We start from the raw sequence: 23,687 nt of genomic DNA, 5'->3' as shown, positions 1-23,687 counted from the left end.
AAATTCTTCCACTGCATAATTTGACTTACTTAGCTTATGGAAATCTAAAATTCCCTAATTATTTGCTTTATTACTTGTACCTGTTTAAACTGTCCAAATCATGTTTTGGGATGCCAGTTTTTTGAACCTATGTCTACACACTTGTGTTAGTCCCTACTTAAATTCTTCACAGCAATTGAACATATCTGTACAAAATATAGCAATTCTTATATTTTTTTCAGATATCTATTTTTTATTCCTCCTAACATAGCCTTGTACATTTTTAAAAATTTTATTTAATTGAAGGATAATTACTTTACAATATTGTGTTGATTTCTGCCAAACATCAACATAAATCAGCCATAGACACACCTATGCCCCCATCTTGAACCTCCATCCCACCTCCCTCCCTATCTCACCCCTCTAGATTGTTACAGAGCCATGGTTTGAGTTCCCTGAGTCATACAACAATACAAACAGATAGTTCCACTGGCTATCTATTTTACATATGTTAATGTATGTTTCCATGTTACTCTGTACATACATCCCACCCTCTCCTTCCTCCCCAATCCCTCTGGGTCCATAAGTCTGTTCCCTATCTCTGTGTCTCCATTGCTGTCCTATAAATAATTTCATTAGTACCATCTTTCTAGATTCCATTTATATGTGTTACTATACAATTTTTGTTTTTCTCTTTTTGACTTATTATTCTCTCTTTTCTTCTCTTATTATTCTCTTTTTGACTTATTTGATTTCACTCTGTATAATAGGCTCTAGGTTCATCCACTGGAACTGACTCAAATGTGTTCCTTTCTATGGCTGAGTAATATTCCATTGTATAATTGTACACAGCTTCTTTATTCATTCATCTGTTGATGGACATCTAGGTTGCTTCCATGTTCTAGCTATTGTAAATAGTGCTGCAATGGACATTGGGGTACGTGTATTTTTCAGTTTTGGTTTCCTCAGAGTAAATGCCTAGTAGTGGGATTTCTGGGTCATTATATGGTTTTATTCCTAGTTTTTTAAAGGAATCTCCATATTGTTCTCAGAGTGGTTGTATCAGTTTGTATTCCCACCAACAGTGCAAGAGGATTCCCTTTTTCCCACACCCTCTCCAGCATTTACTGTTTGTAGACTTTTTGATGATGGCCTTTCTGACTGGTGGAGAAAGAAATGCCAATCCACTCCAGTATTCTTGTCTGGAGAACCCCATGGACAGAGGAGCCTGGAGGCCTAAAGTCCATAGCGTCACAAAGAGTTGGTTACGATTGAGCATGCATGCATTCTGACTGTGTGAGGTGATATCTCATTGTAGTTTTGATTTGCATTTCTCTAGTAATGGGTGATGTTGAACATCTTTTCAACATCTTGTCTTCTTTGTCAAAAATAAGGTGCCCATAAGCAAGAGGGTTTATCTCTGGGCTTTCTTTCTTGTTCCATTGGTATATATGTCTGTTTTTGTGTAAATACTGTTTTGATGACTGAAGCTTTGTAGTATAGCCTGAAGTCAGGAAGGTTGATTCCTCCAGCCCCATTCTTCTTTTTCAAGACAGCAATTCTTGTATTTTTATACACATTGAAATATTTTTATTAATGGGATATTTAAAAATCAGCATTATAAGCTTTTTGGCTACTTTTGTTATTATTCTGAATAACAGTAATAATAATAGCTACCATTTGTTGTACACTTACCATATATAAGTCACTGAGCCATAAGTTTTACATGCTCACACCAACCATATGAAGTATGGATTATTACATCTGTGAGTCACATGGAGGCCCAGAAAGTTTAAGTAACTTTCTCAAGACTGCATAACCAGCAGAACCAGGATTTAAGGCAAGGAATGTCATTTCCTAAAGCCTCACTTGTTAGGAGTGTGTTTCCCAATATATGGATGTTTTGGGGATTTATCACTGGGTTAACATTTCCCAAACCAAAATGGAAAAACATTTTTCACAATCACATCACCATCACCAGTGAAAACAATTTACTCAAATAATTATGAAGGAATTGGAGTTCTTTCAAGAGCAATCAATGCATTATGACTTCTGCTGACTAGATTAAGAGCTACAGCAGTCAGGTCCATCAAACCCATCAATCCAGTAGATCACTGGAGTAGCTAAACATGCACAAAGTCCTTTTCTTTCAGATAAACCTGCAGATGGCACCACTCCCAAGTGCTGTTTTTTAAAAATATCAAACCACAAATTGTGTGTACATAAGTTTTGTGTACATATTCAAACTTTGCTTTTCAGTTCAGTTCAGTTGTTCAGTCGTGTCCGACTCTGCGATCCCATGGACTGCAGCATGCCAGGCTTCCCTGTCTATCACCAACTCCTGGAGCTTACTCAAACTCATGTCCTTCGAGTTGGTGATGTCATCCAACCATCTCATTTTCTGTCGTCCCCTTCTCATCCTGCCTTCAATCTTTCCCAGCATCAGGGTCTTTTCCAAAGAGTCAGTTCTTCACATTAGGTGGCCAAAGTATTGGAGTTTCAGCTTCAGCATCAGTCTTTCCAATGACTAGTCAGGACTGATTTCCTTTAGGATTGACTGGTTAGATCTCTTTGCAGTCCAAGGGACTCACAAGAGTCTTCTCCAACATCACAGTTAAGAAGTATCAGTTCTTCAGTGCTCAGCTTTCTTTATAATCCAATTCTCATATCCATACATGACTACTGGAAAAACCATAGCTTTGACTAGACAGACCTTTGTTAGCAAAGTAATGTGTCTGCATTTTAACATGCTGTCTAGGTTGGTCACAACTTTTCTTCCAAGGAGCAAGCATCTTTTAATTTCAAGGCTGCAGTCACCATCTGTAGTGATTTTGGAGCCCCTGAAAATAAGTTAAAAATAAAAACTTTTCTTTTAACTGTGTAAACTAACATTCAGAAAACACCTTAACCTTATAGTTTTAATTCTGGGAATTTATGCTAAAACAATTATTAATAAGAACAATAAAGCTGTGTTCATAAAAATATCCCATATATCTTATACTGTATTAGAACAAATGGGAAAAAAAATGCCCACCTATAGGGGAATGGATAAATAAATTTTGTTACATCCACCCCGTAGAGTATCATCAATTGTTTGAAAGTAACATATACTTAAAATATGTAGCAACCTGGAGGAAATCTTATGAAAATAACAAAATTATAAAGCAGACCATAAAACTATCTGTGATAATAATGATAAAAATTGCATATTTTAATACATATAGAAAAGGAATGAAAGACAAATCTTGAGTTGATGAGTGATGCGTGATTCTTTTACTTTTTATTTCATTATTTATACCATAATACTTTTAAAATAGTAAATACAGTAATATCAAATTGATTATCTTCAATCAATTGTTAATGATGTTCAAAATGTCAGTCTATTTTTCTGGATTTAATTATAGCTATAATCTACCAGAAAAGGTGCTTTTTCTCCAGCTCATCCCAAAGGAATTGAAAAGAACTAAAGCCAGGTTTTCATACTTCTCATTGGAGAGAGTGCAGATAATTATTTTTGTATATTTGTATGAAATCGCTCTCCAGACTTTGCATTAAGGATAAGGAGGACCAAATCCCAGAAGGCTGAAGCAACTTTCCATTGGTGGCTTGGACTGTGTCTACAGAGGACTCAGAAAATCTGTCCCTTTTTGTCTGGTCTCTGATGAAATGAATGAAGGAAGTTGAATAACACAGGCTGCCCACACAGACCTGAGGACATTTCCAGCTGTCTGACCTGTGCTTTTTGGAAAAGTCATGGGGTGACTTCAAGGCTTTCTCTCTCTCACCATTCTTCCAAGACCATACCTGGTAGGCATCTTTGAACCACATGAATGGTCCCTAAGCAGACAGCACAAATTTGAGATAATCAGTTCCAGCTGAGAATCTTGCTGCTGAGGGAGTTATTAAGGCAGGCCTCTGGGACCCACTACCACTGGGGCGAAAGGTGGGGCCCCCACTGCAGAATTCCAAGCAATTCTTGGAGCATCAGATCAGATCAGATCAGTCGCTCAGTCGTGTCTGACTCTTTGTGACCCCATGAAACGCAGCACACCGGGCCTCCCTGTCCATCACCAACTGCCTGAGTTCACCCAGACTCACGTCCATCGAGTCAGTGATGCCATCCAGCCATCTCATCCTCTGTCGTCCCCTTCTCCTCTTGCCCCCAATCCCTCCCAGCATCAGAGTCTTTTCCAATGAGTCAACTCTTCGCATGAGGTGGCCAAAGTACTGGAGTTTCAGCTTTAGCATCATTCCTTCCAAAGAAATCCCAGGGCTGATCTCCTTCAGAATGGACTGGTTGGATCTCCTTGCAGTCCAAGGGACTCTCAAGAGTCTTCTCCAACAACACAGTTCAAAAGCATCAATTCTTCAGCGCTCAGCCTTCTTCACAGTCCAACTCTCACATCCATACATGACCACAGGAAAAACCATAGCCTTGACTAGACAGACCTTTGTTGGCAAAGTAATGTCTCTGCTTTTGAATATGCTATCTAGGTTGGTCATAACTTTCCTTCCAAGGAGTAAGCATCTTTTAATTTCATGGCTGCAGTCACCATCTGCAGTGATTTTGGAGCCCAGAATAAAATAAAGTCTGACACTGTTTCCACTGTTTCCCCATCTATTTCCCATGAAGTGATGGGACCAGATGCCATGATCTTCGTTTTCTGAATGTTGAGCTTTAAGTCAACTGTTTCACTCTCCACTTTCACTTTCATCAAGAGGCTTTTGAGTTCCTCTTCACTTTCTGTCATAAGGGTGGTGTCATCTGCATATCTGAGGTTATTGATATTTCTCCCAGCAATCTTGATTCCAGCTTGTTTCTTCCAGTCCAGTGTTTCTCATGATGTACTCTGCATAGAAGTTAAATAAACAGGGTGACAATATACAGCCTTGATAAACTCCTTTTCCTATTTGGAACCAGTCTGTTGTTTCATGTCCAGTTCTAACTGTTGCTTCCTGACCTGCATACAAATTTCTTAAGAGGCAGATCAGGTGGTCTGGTATTCCCATCTCTTTCAGAATTTTTCACAGTTTATTGTGATCACAATAAACTGTGGAGCATCAGAGGACTCACTATATGTTGATGCTTGAAGTGAAAGTGGAAGTGTTAGTAGCTCAGTCACATTCAACTCTTTGCAACCCTATGGACTGTAGTCTGCAAGGCTCCTCTGTTCGTGGAACTCTCCGGGCAAGAATATTGGAATGGGTTGCTATTCCCTTCTCCAGGGGACCTTCCCAACCCAGAGACTGAACCCCGGTATCTTCAACATTGCAAGCGGATTCTTTACCATCTGAGCCACTAGGGACGCCCATAAGCATGTGGATAAATGAGTAATCCGAAGCATGTGGATAAATAAGTAATCCGATTTAAAAACCAAATGGTCCTCACCTTGACTCCCACAGAGACACCCATTTTTCCCTTTGGAGAGTTTCCTTCTCTGTTGGCTCTTCCGTAAAGGCAGTGGTATATATCATGGCTGGTCAGAGTAAATTTATGTGCTGCCTTTATGTCACTTTTCTCTCCAATGAGTCTCCTTAACACCTTTACAAAAAGGTGCTATGCATTTGACATATATAAATCTTGTAGAGCTGTGCTTCTTTTACTTGAGGACTTGGGCCCCAAGTTTAGAAGCACTTCATTAAAAGTGAAGTATTGTAACACTGTGTTTTCACCTGGCTCTGGTGGGAATATGAGTAGAAGACTCAATGTGCCTGCGTTTATGATTGCAATGCATTATTTCCACAACACAATCCTGAGTGAGACAGGCTCTATTATCACTCTCATTATGCAGATGGGGAAACCAAAGCAGAGAGTTATGAAGTAACTTACCCAAGGTCACAAAGATATGAAATGTCAGATCCAGGACTTTAGAATCTTTAAGTTTACTGTATATAGGTTAAGCTCAGATTAAAACCTTTTTTTATTGATTTATTATTTTTAATTTAATTGAAATGGTCTTGCAATGTTTGATAATTCTCAAATGTGCCCATGGAACTCTGCAATGGGGGCCCCGCCTCTCGCCCCACTGGTAGTGGGTCCCAAAGGCCTGCCTTAATAACTCCCTCTCAGCTGGAACTAGGAGTGGAATTGTTGAGTCATTTGATAATTTTATATATTTAACATTTTGAGGAATGACAAACTGTTTTCCACAGTGGCTGTAACGTGCACCATTTTATACTGCCACCAGTAATGGATGAGTGTTCCAATTTTTAAAGAGATGAGACCTTTGTTAGAATTGATTAGATTTTAAACTATTTTTCCGGGTTTATTGCCGTATAATTGACAGATTGAAAATAATGTATATTTAATGTGGATAACTTGACCTTTATATACATTGTGAAATAATCACAACAATCAAGCTAATTAATATAACCATTAGCTCACACAATTACCATCTTTTTGTGTGTGTTTAGTTAGAACAATTAAAATCTACCCTCTTAGTATATTTTAAATACATCATACACTGTATGACAAACAGCATAAACTATATGCCACACTGTTGTAAGTGAGCTCTCCAAAACTTATTCATCTTGTGTAGCTGAAACTTTGTACCCTTTGATTAAGGTACATCTTTTCTTTCTCCCCTCCCCCAGCCCCTAAAAACCACCATTAAACTCTCTCACTATGAAGTTTACTATTTTAGATTCCACATATGAGATCATGTCTTTGTCTGTTTTGTGTCTGGCTTATTTCATTTAGTATAATGTAGTACAGGTTTATCCATGTTATGGCATATACAGAATTTCCTTCTTTTTAAAGGCTGAATAATATTACATAATATAATATGATATAATGTAAGATAATATGATAATGTTGAGCTTTAAGCCAACTTTAGTTTGGCTTAAAGAAAACGAAGATCATGGCATCCGGTCCCACCACTTCATGGGAAATAGATGGGGAAACAGTGGAAACAGTGTCAGACTTTATTTTTCTGGGCTCCAAAATCACTGCAGATGGTGATTGCAGCCATGAAATTAAAAGACACTTACTCCTTGGAAGGAAAGTTATGACCAACCTAGATAGCATATTCAAAAGCAGAGACATTACTTTGCCAACAAAGGCCCGTCTAGTCAAGGCTATGGTTTTTCCTGTGGTCATGTATGGATGTGAGAGTTGGACTGTGAAGAAGGCTGAGCGCCGAAGAATTGATGCTTTTGAACTGTGGTGTTGGAGAAGACTCTTGAGAGTCCCTTGGACTGCAAGGAGATCCAACCAGTCCATTCTGAAGGAGATCAGCCCTGGGATTTCTTTGGAAGGAATGATGCTAAAGCTGAAACTCCAGTACTTTGGCCACCTCATGCGAAGAGTTGACTCATTGGAAAAGACTGTGATGCTGGGAGGAATTGGGGGCAGGAGGAGAAGGGGACGACAGAGGATGAGATGGCTGGATGGCATCACTGACTCGATGTATGTGAGTCTGAGTGAACTCCAGGAGTTGGTGACGGACAGGGAGGCCTGGCATGTTGGGATTCATGGGGTCACAAAGAGCGACATGACTGAGCTACTGATCTGATCTGATCTGAGGTATGTCATAGCTTTACTTCCAATGAGCAAGCATCTTTTGATTTTATGGCTACAGTCAACATCTATAGTGAGTTTGGAGCCCAAGAAGAGAAAATCTGTCAGTTTTCATTGTTTCCCCATCTATTTGCCATTAAGTGATGGGAATGGATGCCATGATCTTTTCTTTTTGAACATTGAGTTTTAAGCCAACTTTTTCACTCTCCTTGTTCACTTTCTTCAAGAGGCTCTTTAGTTCATCTTTACTTTCTGCCATAAGGGTGTTGTCATCTGCGTACCTGAGGTTATTGATATTTCTCCCTGAAATTTGGATTCCAGCTTGTGCTTCATTCAGTCTGTGCATGATGTACTCTGGATATAAGTTAAATAAGCAGGGTGACAATATACAACCTTGACATACTCCTTTCCCAATTTGGAACCAGTCTACTGTCCCATGTCTGGTTCTAACTGTTGCTTCTTGACCCGCATACAGATTTCTCAGGAGGCAAGTAAGGTGGTCTGATATTCTTATCTGTTTAATAATTTTCCACAGTTAGTTGTTATCCACACAGTCAAAGGCTTTAGCATAGCCAATGAATAAGAAGTAGATGTTTTTCTGGAATTCTCTTGCTTTTTCTATGATCCAACGGATGTTGGTAATTTGGTCTCTGGTTCCTCTGCCTTTTCTAAATCCAGCTTGAACATCTGGAATTTCTTGATTCATGTAAGCTATGGTTTTTCCAGAACTCATGTATGGATGTGAGTTAGACCATAAAGAAGTCTGAGATCCAAAGAATTGATGCTTTCAAACTGTGGTGCTGGAGGTGACTCCTGAGAATCCCTTGGACAGCAAGGAGATCAAACCAGTCAATCCTAAAAGATATCAACCCTCAATATTCAATGGAAGAATTGATGTTGAAGCCAAAGCTCCAATACTTTGGCCATGTGATGGGAAGAGCTAACTCATTAGAAAAGACCCTGCTGGGATAGATTGAGGGCAAGAGGAGAAGGGGATGACAGAGGGTGAGATGGTTGGACGGGATCACTGACTCAACGGACATGAGTTTGAGCAAACTCCGTGAGATAGTAAAGGACAGGAAGCCTGGCCTGCTGCAGTTCATAGGTTGCAAAGAGCTGGACACGACTTAGCTACTGAACAACAAAATTAAAAATGAGGGCAATCCTCCAACTTCTCATTCTTTCCTTTTCTACCTCTCCCATTCATTAAAATAAAACATAAAACTCAGCTCTGAGGTTCACTGTAAGTGATATGGTTTTACCTCATCATATTTAGTTTGAGAAATAAAATCTATTTCTAACTTCATATGGTAATACTTGTTAACCACTAGATTTGTGGAGAACACTGACCAAACAAGAAGATAAAATGAAGAGGAAGGAACCTAAATACATTATCCTTGTGGACTATCTTTCATTAAACTATGATGTTTGACCATCAGAAGAAACCCAAGAAATGTAGTCCATTAAATACCTTTGTTTTGTTCTCCATAAAATGAGTCTAATAATTCTTTTAACTTATATTTCATTTGAACGTACTTGTTTGACTAATTGCACTCATGGAGTGTCTCTATCTCAGAACCCATTGGAGATTATTCTTTTAGTAGGCAATAACCCTGACTTAGAAGTACCAATAGCTCACTGCTATGAACAGCAAGTGTGGCAGCAGCCCACTACCTGCTCTTTGCGTCCCTTTCCATGTCTGCTTTCTCAAAAAGTATTGTTCTTCAAACTTGGACAAATTCTTTTATTAGTTTTCTGTTCTATATAAACAAAAGGCTGGGCTACAATCTCCCAGGAAATCTGGCAATATGAGAAGCACATTCTCATGACTAGTTCCTAGCATGGGTTGGCTCAAAAATCTGCCATTCCTTGTTTTACTTTTGAGAATCTTTTCATGAATGAACTGGCCACAGACCATTTTGCAGGAATTCACACATCCACCCAAAATTGGACTGGATCACTAAAAAGCCCAGAGTGACTTGATATTGTAAAATTTCAATATTTACTACTAAACACGCATCCTTATGCCCATTTTTGGAGTATGAACTTCAAAATTTACTGTAAAAAGAGTATGAACAAGATATTGAAATGGATGCATCCTCCAACAGTGTCACAGAATCTTAGAATAGAATCGGAAACATTTTAGATCTGGAAATTACCATCAAGGCTAAGTTGAATTCCTTAATTGGTACAAATAAGAGAATTTCCTTATATAGCTTTTCATACAGCTGGCAAATATTGACACCAGGGTCATGCTCAGGTATCCATAGTCTCAGTTTTGGCTCAAAACTGCTAAGTTTTGAGCCAAAGTATAGGAAATACTTTAAGGGATAAATATTTACCTCTTAGATACTGTAAGTATAGAGATGTGGCTTGTCATCTATTTTGTGGTTCCAGAGTTTCTATAGATGTGGCAGACTATTTACAGAATGAAGATAGATTTAACTCAAAATGAATCTTCTGTTCATTGCTTTTCTCAGAGCACCCAGCACCTCCTTGTTCCTCAGACTGTAAATGAGAGGGTTGAGCATGGGGGTGAAGATGGTATTGATCATGGAGAGTATTTCATCCTGTTCCAAAGTGTGAAAGGAGTGGGGAGTCATGTAGATGATCATGGCTGGCCCGTAGTAGAGGCTCACTACAGCCAAATGAGAGGAGCATACAGCCAGGGCTTTCCTCCTGCCCTCTGGTGAGTTCATGTGGAGGACTGTGAGGAAGATGAGCATGTAGGAAGCCATGATGAGCCCTAATGGAAGAAGAACAAATACAATGCAGATGACAGACACCACCATCTCATAGAGGGAAGTGTCTTCACAAGAGAGCTTTAGGACAGCAGGCATCTCACAGAAGAAGTGGTGGATCTCCCTGGAGCCACAGAAGGGGAAATGCATGGTGTAGATGGTATTGAAGAGGGAGTTCAGTGCACCTCCGCCCCAGGACACTAGAGCCATCTGCAGGCAGACTCTTGGGTTCATGATGACTGTGTATCTCAGGGGGTTGCAAATGGCCACATAGCGGTCATAAGACATAAGGGTCAAAAGGAGACACTCACCACCCCCGAGGGCAAAGAAAAAGAAAATCTGGGTTCCACAGGCAACTTTTGAGATGTTTTTCTTCCCAGAGAAAAAGTTGATGGCCATTTTTGGAACTGTGGTAGAAATTAAGGCCAAGTCAATGAGAGAGAGATGGCTGAGCAGTATATACATGGGGGTGTGGAGGTGGGAGTCCACCCAAATCAAGAGGATTAGGATGGCATTGCCAGTGAAGGCAATGATGTAGACCAGAAGAATGGAGGTGATGAGGATGCTGATGTACTGTAGCTCTGGGAAAAGTCCCAGGAGAAAGAAATCAGTCAATGTTTCATTTTTTCCATCCATGTTCCAATCTCCAGACTAGAACTAGAGGATATGGAGGAAACAAAATTTTAAAAGTGCAATTCTGATGAAGCCCTGCCTGCCTTTTGTTTTTCTTATGACTTTACTGAAAACACTCTCTTTGAAGATCCTTCAGTGCCAAGGAAAAAAAAAAGATAAAAAATATTTGACAGCTGGGATAAAGGTATCTTATTAGAAAAGAAGCTCTCTTTTCAGGAAAATACCCTTGGTTGTGAGCTCCTGCGGCTGAAGGATGGAACATCTAAAAACTTTGGCTGCACCATTAACATGAATTTGTGGTTGATATCAACATGAACAGATCAGAGGAGGCGGGTCAAAAAGAACTGACTGTATTCTTTAGAGGATACTGATTGGTGAGAAATTCCCAGGGTTAGGACAGCCAAATATTTTTAAAATAATAAGAAAGCATATGATTCATGTTAATATTGTATGTGGGTGTGCTTCTGGTATGTAAGCATCTTTTATTGTCCTTAAACTTAGGGCAGTCTGCTATGCAAGTAGCTTTTTGTTGGAGGTATATGTGAAGTGAAAGAGCAGGGCAGGAGTAGTATCTAGCAAGGGCTGTTGTGAAACAAGAAGGAAATGCATGAGTGGATTGGCAACATAAATCAGGTAATGAATGAAAAACAGAAGAAAAACAGAAAAATTGGAGATACTCAGCTGCTTCCTAAACCTTCAATCACAGGAGTCTATAGATGTTTGAGAGATGCTAGGATTTGCTAGGGGCTCCTTTTGCATATACATTTGAGTCAATTTTATTCAAATTTGAAAGGTCATAGTAACCTCATGCTTTACACATATGAGAATGCATTTGTCAATTTACTTATAATGAGATGTGAAAATGTTTCTCTGTGGAAAAATAGGAAGTGTTTTAAGCCCATCTGCACTCACATAGTTTCAGAAATATCTTCTTCAAAGTAAGGGTAAATAGCCTTCACAGGGTAATTGCTTCAAGCAGAGTGAAAGTGTAAATCGCTCAGTCATGTTCCTTTCTTCATGACCCCATGAACTGTAGCCAGCCAGACTCCTCTGTCCATGGAATTCTTCAGGCAAAAATACTGGAGTGGGTTGCCATTCTCTTCTCTAGGGGATCTTCCCGATGCAGGGGTCAAACCCAGGTTTCCTGCATTGCAAGCAGATTCTTTACCATCTGAGCCACCTTGTTAGATATTCTTAATCATATTTAATAAAGGAAAACCAAACAAATTTTCTAATTACAGGCACTGTTTTGAATTGAGCACACAGGTGGCTCAAAAGCATATCACACTGATATACTGATGAATTGTTTGACCAGTGCATCTTAAGATGTAATTTGACCACCTTTAAATGGCCCTACACTTTCTCATTTGGTTCAGCTTCCACCGCTTCTTCTTATCTCAGCTCTAGACACATCACTCTTTTTAAAAATATGTTTGATAAAGATACATGAGTTTGCAACTCAAGATTTATAAATTTCAAGATATCTAGATGACTAGGTAAAAAAATTCAGTTCATAAAATTGGGTAAATTTTGACCACATGGAAGTCCTCCTGTATGTATTCAGAACCATTTGGATGAGTGAATTTATGCTCTCATAACCCTGATTGTAAATTTGGAGCTTTCCATAGATAATATGAGATTAAATGGAAACTTTTGGACTTCTTCCCAAACCTGGGATGATGAAACATGTGAAGGGCTTGTCTCTTGTATTTTTTTTTCCATCTCTGTCCTTCCCTTCCCTGACCTCATAGGCTATTCTTGGGTGCCAACAGTCAGTTCTTTGTACAATGCTTCTCTTCAGAGACATTTCATTCTTGTTATGTCTCTCTAGCCTTCAGGGCTTGGATGAGATATTTCTGTCTCTTGAGCGGGAGTTGATGAGGTAATTCCCTCTAAGATCAATTCCATTTTCAAAGTACGTTATATGCTGATGTGAGAAAAAGCTTTTGAGTCCTCTACAGAGGAGGTTTTTAAAATAAAAACATGCCTTTGAATCTTAAACACCAACTAGTATTGCAATTCTTAAGTAGAGCTGCTGCTGCTGCTAAGTCGCTTCAGTCGTGTCCGACTCTGTGCGACCCCATAGACGGCAGCCCACCAGGCTTCTCTGTCCCTGGGATTCTCCAGGCAAGAATACTGGAGCAGGTTGCCATTTCCTTCTCCAATGCATGCATGCATGCTAAGTCACTCCAGTTGTGTCCGACTCTGTGTGATCCTATGGACAGCAGCCCACCAGGCTCCTCTGTCCACGGGATTCTCTAGGCAAGAATACTGGAGTGGGTTGCCATTTCCTTCTCCATCTTAGGTAGAGAGGCAGTTTTAAATGACTTGGCACTATTCATCAACACATTTACTATCAGGGTTCTCATAAAAACTTTTTACATTTGAATAATAGGCATTTTGGTTATTTGTTCATATGTCTGCTGCTTGTCCCCAGCTTGTGAGAAATTTGACTTCCTCATTAATTTTCTTAACCTTCACTGCTAAAACATAGTGCCTGGTATACAAGACTACTTAATATGTGGAAAGGAGATAAGCAAGGAAGAGGGAAGGGGGAGACAAAGAAGCATACAAGGAAACCCAGTAGGATCAATTTCTCCTGGGAATCCCAACAGAATTGTCTTATGTAAGTAATACTTTGTTACTTCCTTTTTGAGCTGGTTGAATGTGGAGGGCCACCTACGAGGAAATTTACTCTTATTTTCTCAGAACATAAGCAGAAATTGGCATTAAATGAAGCATGATTGGTGGATGCTGGAATGCATGAGGAGGGTCTGCTATCTAATCTTCCTTGGAGGCTGATTTTCATTTGACTTGGATGGTTCAGGTTTCATCTAGCCTGACTCCCTTCATGAACAAGATGATCCCAGAATTATACTGTTTTTCACCAAAACTTAAAAAGAATAAATATGTGTATGTGCTCAGTCCTGACCGATTCTTTGTGATTCCATGGACAGTAGGCCACCAGGGTTCTCTGTCCGTGGAATTTTCCAGGAAAGAGTACTCGAGTGGGTTGCAATTTCCTATCCCAAGGGATCTTCCTGATCCAGGGATTGAACCTACATCTCTTGTGTCTCCTGCAATGGCGGGTGGATTCTTTTCCACTGAAATAATTAATTTTAAATTTTCAAATAAATTCCTGGACAGGAACAAAGGCCAACACACAGGACAGATAATAAGAGCTGAAACAGTAATAGTAAACGTGACTTAAGTCTTAACTATGAGCAGGCCACAGTTTTAACAACTTTGCACTTAGTAACTGCTCTCCCAGTGTGCAGATAGGGGATTCCAGCATAGACATTACCTCACATGCCTAAGACCATGATAAACAAGCACAGAGCCTTGATTTGGAGCAAGTACTCCCAGAGTCCATGTGCGGTCTCTTACCTGTGGGTGACTACCATAGCCATGCTCTTCCCTCCTTTGTCCCTTCTGTTCAGGCTGTTCAACCTCTTCAGCCCCCAGTGCACCCAGGACCAAACATAGACAATCCTGCTCCCCTGTCTCACCTTAACTGAGAACCACATCAGGAATGCAACACACTGGGGTGGTGCTGAAGGAGGGAGATGGAGCAAGAGTAAAAGGACATGGCCCAGTGGTCTTTTCTCTGTTGCCCCCAAGGCTTGTCTTCAGCCCAGGCCCTGGTACATGTAAGGCCACTAGCCTCAATTTAGCTCTTTACTCTTTACTACTGGCTCTACTCAGATTATGTGTCCAGGATTCCCCAATTGTAGATTTCAGGGCCAGTGAAGATGAAACATTTATTAACTGCTGAAGGGAGGTATAGTTAATGCACACTGAAGAAATGACCTGGACATTGACTTTACATCATACTGGGCAAACACCAGATTATTAGTCCCAACACACCAGGCAATTGATAAACCTTCTTACACTCAGTCATCATTGACCTTGGAAAATTGGCTTACCCCATGGGAATCAGATCTATTCTTTGTGTTTAGATTCATCCATGTGATTGGCTTGATATTCATGGAGGAAAACACAGCTCAACCAATGGAAAACACAGCTCAACCAAAGGAAAACACAGCCCAACATTGCAGTGGGCTGTGATCTGCCAGGACATGAGAAATAAGTACAAGACAATGCATCCGTCAGGGGAAATGCCTGATGAAATCAGTGTCTGCCATTATGTAACTGCTCTGGGGACTCCCTCAGGTCTTAGCCATTGGGAAATCTGCCACAAGAGTTTAATTAATTCTATTCCCCCAGAGTTACTTGAATTTCCTCCAGATTCCAGAGTAACTGTCTGATCAATTAGGAGAGACTTTAGAATGTACACAGGAAAAATAGAAGGTGTACAAATTTCTGCTTGAGTCTCTGCCTTCACTTCTTTTGGATACATATCTAGAAGTAAAATTTCTGGCTCATATGGTAGTTCTATGTTTAATTTTTGGAAGAATTTCTATACTATGTTTGACAGCAGCTGGACCATTTTACATTCCCAAAAGAAATGCACAGTATTTCAATTTCTCCACAATCTTGCCAGCACTTATTTTCAGTGTGTGCATAAGTGTGTGTTTGTGTGTGTGTTTTACCATGGTCATCCTAATTGGTGTGAACTAGCATCTAGTTGTGGTTTAATTTGAGTTTCCTTAAAGACTAGTGACATCTACTCTCTGCATCTATCAGGCATCCATCTGTCTTGCAATTCCAGCTTCCAGAACTGTGAGGAATAAATTTCTGTTCTTTATAAGTCACCAAGTTTATGGTATTCTGTTATACAATGTATACTAAAACAATGCCTTGTCAGATAAATGACTTGCAAATATTTTTTACTGTTTTGAGCATTGTATTCTGAGGTTGAATGGTATGATCATTTTAACAATATTATGTCTTCCAATTCAAGACCATTAGATATCATTCAATTTCTTTGAATCATCTTGAATTTCCTTCATTAATGTTTCAGTTTTCAGAGTATAAGTCTTCTATCTATTTGATTAAATGTATTTTTAGGGCTGCTTTTTTTTTTCACGCAACTTTAAATGGGATTAAAAAAAACATTCTCTTCCTGATATTTCATTATTATTATATAGAAACACAGCAGAATTTTGTATTTTAATATCATGCAAATTTACTGAATTCCTTGATTAGTTCTTTAGGGTTCTCTGTATAAAGTATCATGGCATCTGCATCCAGTGACAGTTTTACCTCTCTGTTTCCAATTTGAAGAACGTTTATTTGTTTTCCTTAGCTGATTTCTGCGGCTAGGAGTTCCAACACTATGTTAAATAAATGTGGTGAGAGTGAGCATCTTTGTCTTGTTCCTATACTTATTAGGAAAGTTTTCAGCTTTTCCAAGCTTATTATGTTAACTGTGGGTTTATCATAAATGGTTTTTATTATATTGGCATATGACCTCTCCTACCACTTCATTGCAAATAGATGGGGAAAAAGTGGAAACAGGGACAGATTTTATTTTCTTGCGTTCCAAAATCATTGCAGATGGTGGCTGCAGCCATGAAATTAAAAGATGCTTGCTCCTTGAAATAAAAGCTTTGACAAACTGAGATGGCATGTTAAAAAGCAGAGGCATTACTTTGCTGACAAACGTCCATAAAGTCAAAGCTATGGTTTCTCCAGTGGTCATGTATGGATGTGATATTTGAACCAGAGAGAAAGCTGAGCACTGAAGAATTAATACTTTTGAACTGTGGTGCTGGAGAAGACTCTTGAGAGTCCCTTGGACTGCAAGGAGATCAAACCAATCCATCCTAAAGGTTATCAACCCTGAATATTCATTGGAAGAACTGATGCTGAAGCTCCAATATTTTGGCCACATGATACGAAGTGCTGATTCACTGGAAAAGACCCTGATGCTGAGAAAAATTGAGGACAAGAGGAGAAGGGGGTGACAGAAGATGAGATGGTTGGGTGGCATCACTGACTCAATGGACATGAGTTTGAGCAAACTCAGGGAGATAGTGAAAGACAGGGAAACTTGCTGTGCTGCAGTTCATGGGGTCAGAGAGAGTCAGACACGACTTGGCGACTGAACAGTAACAATGACCTGTCTATGTCCACTTTCATGTGAGTTTTTATCATGAATGTTAACTTTTGTCAAGTGCTGTTTTTGTATTTTTGAGATAATCATGTGGTTTTTGTCCTTTTGTTGATGTGGTGTATCACATGGATTAATTTATGTTGAACCATTGTGTGACCCTGGAATGAATCCAACTTGACATGGTATTGATCCTTTTAATGTATTGTTGGATTTGGTTTACTAATATTTTGAGAATTAAAAAAAATTAATTAATTTATTTTAATTGGGGGCTAATTACTTTACAATATTGTAGTGGTTTTTGCCATACATTGACATGAATCAGCCATGGGTGTACATGTATTCCCCATGCTGAACCTTCTTCCCACCTCCCTCCCCATCCCATCACTCAGGGTCATCCCAGTACACTGGCCCTGAGCACCCTTTCTCATGCATTGAAGCTGGACTGGCGATCTATCTCACATATGGTAATATATGTGTTTTAATGCTATTCTCTCATACCATCCCACCCTTGCTTTCTCCCACAGAGTCCAAAAGTCTGTTTATATCTGTGTCTCTTTTGCTGTCTCACATATAGGGTCATCGTTATCATCTTTCTAAATTCCATATATATGCATTAATATACTGTATTGGTGTTTTTTTGTTCTGACTTACTTCACTCTGTATAACAGGTTCCAGTTTCATCCACCTCATTAGAACTGATTCAAATTCATTCTTTTTAATAGCTGAGTAGTATTCAGAAAACTAAGATCATGGCATCTGGTCCTGTCACTTCATGAGAAATAGATGGGGAAACAGTGGAAACAGTGTCAGACTTTATTTTTTGGGGCTCCAAAATCACTGCAGATGATGACTGAAGCCATGAAATTAAAAGATGCTTACTCCTTGGAAGGAAAGTTATGACCAACCTAGATAGTATATTCAAAAGCAGAGACATTACTTTGCCAACAAAGGTCCGTCTAGTCAACTATGGTTTTTCCAGTAGTCATGTATGGATGTGAGAGTTAGACTGTGAAGAAAGCTGAGCGCCAAAGAATTGATGCTTTTGAACTGTGGTGTTGGAAAAGACTCTTGAGAGTCCTTTGGATTGCAAGGAGATCCAACCAGTCCATCCTAAAGGAGATCAGTCCTGGGTGTTCTTTGGAAGGACTGATGCTAAAGCTGAAACTCCAATACTTTGGCCATCTCATGCGAAGAGTTGACTCATTGGAAAAGACTCTGATGCTGGGAGGGATTGGGGGCAGGAGGAGACGGGGATGACAGAGGATGAGATGGCTGGATGGCATCACCGACTCGATGGACATGAGTTAGGGTGAACTCCGGGAGTTGGTGATGGACAGGGACGCCTGGCATGCTGCAATTCATGGGGTCACAAAGAATCAGACACGACTGAGTGACTGAACTGAACTGAACTGAATATTACATTATGTATATGTACCACAGCTTTATTATCCATTCGTCTACCGATGGACATCTAGGTTGCTTCCATGTCTTAGTTATTGTAAATGGTGCTGTGATGAACATTGGGGTACACGTGTCTCTTTCAGTTCTGGTTTCCTCGGTGTATGTATGCCCAGCAGTGGGATTGCTGGGTTGTATGGTAGTTCTATTTCCAGTTTTTAAAGGAATCTCCACACTTTTCTCCATAGTGGCTGTACTAGTTTGCATTCCCACCAACAGTGTAAGAGGGTTCCCTTTTCTCCACACCCTCTCCAGGATTTAGTGTTTGTAGACTTTTTGATAGCAGCCATTCTGACCGGAGTGAGATGGTACCTCATTGTGGTTTTGATTTGCATTTCTCTGATAATAAGTGATGTTGAGCAACTTTTCATGTGTTTGTTAGCCATCTATATGTCTTCTTTGGAGAAATGTCTGTTTAGTTCTTTGGCCCATTTTTTTGATTGGGCCATTTATTTTTCTGGAATTGAGCTGCAGGAGCTGCTTGTATATTTTTGAGTTTAATTCTTATTTTCTCCCATTCTGAAGTCTGTCTTTTCACATTGCTTATAGTTTTCTTCATTGTGCAAAAGCTTTTAAGTTTAATTAGGTCCCATTTGTTTACTTTTTCTTATATTTCCATTACTCTGGGAGGTGGGTCATAGAGGATCCTGCTGTGATTTATGTCAGAAAGTGTTTTGCCTATGTTTTACCCTAGGAGCTTTATAGAATTTTTGCATCTGTATTCCTCAAAGATACTGTCCTATAATTTTCTGTTTTTGTTTTTGGTAATACTCATACTTTGTCTGGTTCAGGTATCAGGGTAATGGTGGCCTTGTAGAATGAATTTGGGATTATTCCTTCCTCTTCAGTATTTTGTAATAGCTTGAGCAGGATAGGTATAGTTCTTTTTTACACATTTAGTAGAATTTCCCTGTAAAGCTGTTCAGTCCTAGACTTCTGCTTGCTGGGAGGTTTATGTTGTCCTTTATTTATTATTTTTAAGTACAAACTCAGTTTTACTAATAATCAGTGTGTTCATATTGTCTGTATCTTAACTCAGTCTTGACAAACTGAGTATTTCTTGAAATTTGTGCATTTCTTCTAAGCTGCCCAATTTATTGGCATATAATTTATGATCTTAGAGAAGTTTCCATGTACCCTTTATGTTAGTTTTATTATTTTTTTATTTTATTATTATTATTATTTTTATTTTACTTTACAATATTGTTTTGGTTTTGCCATACATCAACATGCATCTGCCACGGGTGTATACATGTTCCCCATTCTGAACCCCCCTCCCACCTCCCTCCCCATACCATCCCTCTGGGTCATCCCAGTGCACCAGCCCCAAGCTTCCTGTATCCTGCATCGAACCTGGACTGATGATTCGTTTCTTATATGATATTATACATGTTTATAAGCAAGGTGAAAAGACAGCCTTCAGAATGGGAGAAAATAATAGCAAATGAAGCAACTGACAAACAACTAATCTCAAAAATATATAAGCAACTCCTGCAGCTCAATTCCAGAAAAATAAACCTAGATGTTCATGTACCCTTTAAAAGAGTGTGTATTCTGTTGTTTTTGAAATCAATGTTCTGTAGGATATCAGTTAACAGCAACTGCTTAGGTCCAATTGTATCATTTTAAGACCTCTAACTGTTGTCTTGTTGATTTTTTGTCTGGGTCTGTCCATTGATGTCAGTGAGCTGTTCAGTTCATTTCAGTTCAGTTCAGTCGCTCAGTCGTGTCCGACTCTTTGCAACCCCGTGAATCGCAGCACGCCAGGCCTCCCTGTCCATCACCAACTCCCAGAGTTCACTCAGACTCACGTCCATCGAGTCAGTGATGCCATCCAGCCATCTCATCCTCTGTCGTCCCCTTCTCCTCCTGCCCCTAATCCCTTCCACCATCTACTATTATGGTATTATCATCAATTTCTCCCTTAATGTCTGTTAGTGTTTGCTTCTTGTGTTTAGGTGATCCTGTATTGGGTGTGTATATGTTAATGAGTGCCATGTCCTTTTCTTGCATGGATCCTTTCATCAGGATATTTTATAATACCTTTCTTTGTCTTTTGTTGTAATCTTTGTTTTAAAGTTCATTTGGTCTGTATGAGTATTTCTAGTCCCATTTTCTTGTCATTTCTGTTTGTATGAAATATCTTTTTCCATCCCCTACCTTCCAGTCTCTGTGTTTTTTTTTTTTTGCACTTTATTTTTTTATTGTATTTTTTAACTTTACAATATTGTATAGGTTTTGCCATATGTCAACATGAATCCGCCATAGGTATACACGTGTTCCATCACTCATTATCAGAGAAATGCAAATCAAAACCACAATGAGGTACCATTTCACGCCAGTCAGAATGGCTGTGATCGAAAAGTCTACAAGCAATAAATTCTGGAGAGGGTGTGGAGAAAAGGGAACCCTCTTACACTCTTGGTGGGAATGCAAACTAGTACAGCCACTATGGAGAAAAGTGTGGAGATTCCTTAAAAAACTGGAAATAGAACTGCCTTATGACCCAGCAATCCCACTGCTGGGCATACACACCAAGGAAACCAGAATTGAAAGAGACATGGGTACCCCAAAGTTCATCGCAGCACTGTTTATAATAGCCAGGACATGGAAGCAACCTAGATGTCCATCAGCAGATGAATGGATAAGAAAGCTGTGGTACATATACACAATGGAGTATTACTCAGCCATTAAAAAGAATACATTTGAATCAGTTCTAATGAGGTGGATGAAACTGGAGCCTATTATACATTTTATTTTATTTTTTTTTTAATTTTATTTTATTTTTAAACTTTACAATATTGTATTGGTTTTGCCAAATATCTAAATGAATCCACCACAGGTATAATGTGTTCCCCATCCTGAACCTTCCTCCCTCCTCCCTCCCCATACCATCCCTCTGGATCGTCCCAGTGCATCAGCCCCAAGCATCCAGTATCATGCATCGAACCTGGACTGGCGTCTCGTTTCATATATGATATTATACGTATTTCAATGCCATTCTCCCAAATCATCCCACCCTCTCCCTCTCCCACAGAGTCCAAAAGACTGTTCTATACATCTGTGTCTCTTTTGCTGTCTCATATACAGGGTTATTGTTACCATCTTTCTAAATTCCATATATGTGCGTTAGTAAACTGTATTGGTGTTTTTCTTTCTGGCTTACTTCACTCTGTATAGCCTATTATATAGAGTGAAGTAAGCCAGAAAGAAAAACACCAATACAGTATACTAACGCACATATATGGAATTTAGAAAGATGGTTTTTTGTTTTTAATCCAATCAACCACCTACATCTTTAGATTGGAGGATTTAGTCCATTGACATTTTCTTTAAGGATAGTTTTATTATTACTGAATTCTTTTAGTTTTTGCTTGTCTGAGAAGTTATTTATCTCTTCTTCTAAATGGTAATCTTGCTGAGTAGAGTATCCAAGTTTCAGATTTTTGTGTTTTTTTTTGTTGTTGTTGTTTGTTTCTTTTAGCACTTTGACTATGTCATGTCACTCTTTTCTGGTCTTCATGGTTTCTGCAGAGAAATCAACTGATAGCCTTATGGGGATTTCCTTTGTATGTGGCTCTTTGTTTTTCTCTTTCTGCCTTCAGAAAATTCTTTTTATCTTTAACTTTTGCTGTCTTAATTATTATATGTCTTGATGTGCTGTTTGGGTTCATCTTATTTGGAATCCTCTGTGCTTCTTGTATCTGGATATCTGATTCCTTGTTTAGGTTTAGGAAGTTTTCAGTCATAATTTCTTCAAATACATTTTCAATACCCTTCTTTCTCTTCTCCTTCAGGGATCTCTGATCTGAATGTTGGCATGTTTAATGTTATTACATAGATCTTATATATTGGTTTCATTTTAAAAAATGTGTTCCTCTGTCTGCTGCTCTAATGAGGTGATTTCCATTAATCTACTTACATATCACTTGTGTGTTCTTCTATGTCATTTAGTTTTCTATTCATTCCTTCTATGGTGCTTTTAATCTCAGATGTTGAATTATCTATTTTTGCTTGGGTCTTCTTTTTTTTAATTTAATTTTTAATTTTTCACTTGTTATTCTATCTTTTTGTTATTCATTTTATTTTTTTCAATTTTTAATTGAAGGATAATTGCTTTACAATATTGTGTTGGTTTCTGCCATAGGTCAGCATGAATCAGCCATAAGTGTGCATACGTCCCCTCCCTTTTGGACCTCTCTCCCAGCTCCCACCCCATCCCACCTCTCGAAACTGTCACGGAGCCCTGGTTTGAGTTTCCTGAATCATACAGCAAATTTCCACAGGCTATATATTGAATTGGAGGAAAATTGCTCTATGATGTTGTTTTGGTTTCTGACATACAACAACATGACTCAGCTCATACTCTTGAGCCTCCTTCCTCTCCCCTCATCCCAACCCTCTAGGTCATCATAGAATGCCAGACTGGGCTCCCTGTGTTATATGGCAACTTCTCACCAGCTGTCTATTTTGCACATCAGTGTGTATATGTCAATGCTACTTTCTCCATTTGTTCTACTCTCTCCTTACTCCACTGTGTCCACAAGTCTGTTCTCTATAGCTTTTCCATTCCTTCCCTGCAAATACATTCATCAATGCCATTTTCTAGATTTCATATTATGTGTTAATATATGATATTTGTTTTTCTCTTTCTGACTTACTTCACTCTGTATAACAGGCTGTAGGTTTATCCACCTCACTAGAACTGACTCAAATTCATTTCTTTTTTATGGCTGAGCAATATTTCACTGAATATATGTACCGCATGTTCTTTATCCATTCATCTGTTGATGGATATCTAGGTTGCTTCTGTGTCCTGGCTACTGTAAATAGTGCTGCAATGAACCTTTGGGTACATGTGCCTTTTATAATTGTAGTTGGGCCTTCTTTATACTTTCTAGTTCTTTGTTAAAATGGTCAGTGTTTAGATCAATTCTCTCTCCTGATTCAGTTAATATTTTTTTTATTACCAATAAAATAAAATTCTTTCCCTGTTACATTGCTTACTGTTTCATTATTTTCATGACTTTTGTCTTGCACTTTTGATTGAAAATCAAAAAGTAACTGGCTTCTATACCCGTGGTGGATTCATGTTGATGTATGGCAAAACCAATACAATATTGTAAAGTAGTTAGCCTCCAATTAAAATAAATAAATTTATATTTAAGCAAAACAAAACAAAGTAACTGGCTTTTTGTTTTACTCAACATTCTCTGTCTCTATGAATTTGGGAGAAAAAGTTGTCTTTTGTGATCTTAAAGGGGTGTTCTTATGTGGGAGCATTCCTATGTAGAATATTTGCCTAGCATCTTTAGTGGGAAGGCTAGGTTTGATGTGG

The 23,687-nt window shown here is 38.9% G+C and overlaps 1 protein-coding gene across 1 annotated transcript; it reads right to left on the bottom strand.

Moving 5' to 3' along the window:
* Positions 1-9,939: 9,939 nt before the first annotated feature.
* Positions 9,940-10,875, bottom strand: LOC109561052 (olfactory receptor 2M2-like). The gene has a single exon (XM_019963481.2). It carries the CDS (start codon positions 10,873-10,875, stop codon positions 9,940-9,942), a length of 936 nt encoding a protein of 311 aa, XP_019819040.2.
* Between the last annotated feature and the right edge of the window lie 12,812 nt (positions 10,876-23,687).

Source organism: Bos indicus, chromosome 7, assembly GCF_029378745.1.
Source record: "Bos indicus isolate NIAB-ARS_2022 breed Sahiwal x Tharparkar chromosome 7, NIAB-ARS_B.indTharparkar_mat_pri_1.0, whole genome shotgun sequence".
NCBI classification, from domain to species: Eukaryota; Metazoa; Chordata; class Mammalia; order Artiodactyla; family Bovidae; genus Bos; species Bos indicus.
Note: the sequence above shows the minus strand (reverse complement) of the source record. Positions and strands in the feature narration are given on the sequence as shown.

Bases quoted from the DNA above. Each gene is read 5' to 3' on its own strand.
- LOC109561052 (XM_019963481.2), bottom strand. From the start codon at position 10,875: ATGGATGGAAAAAATGAAACATTGACTGATTTCTTTCTCCTGGGACTT.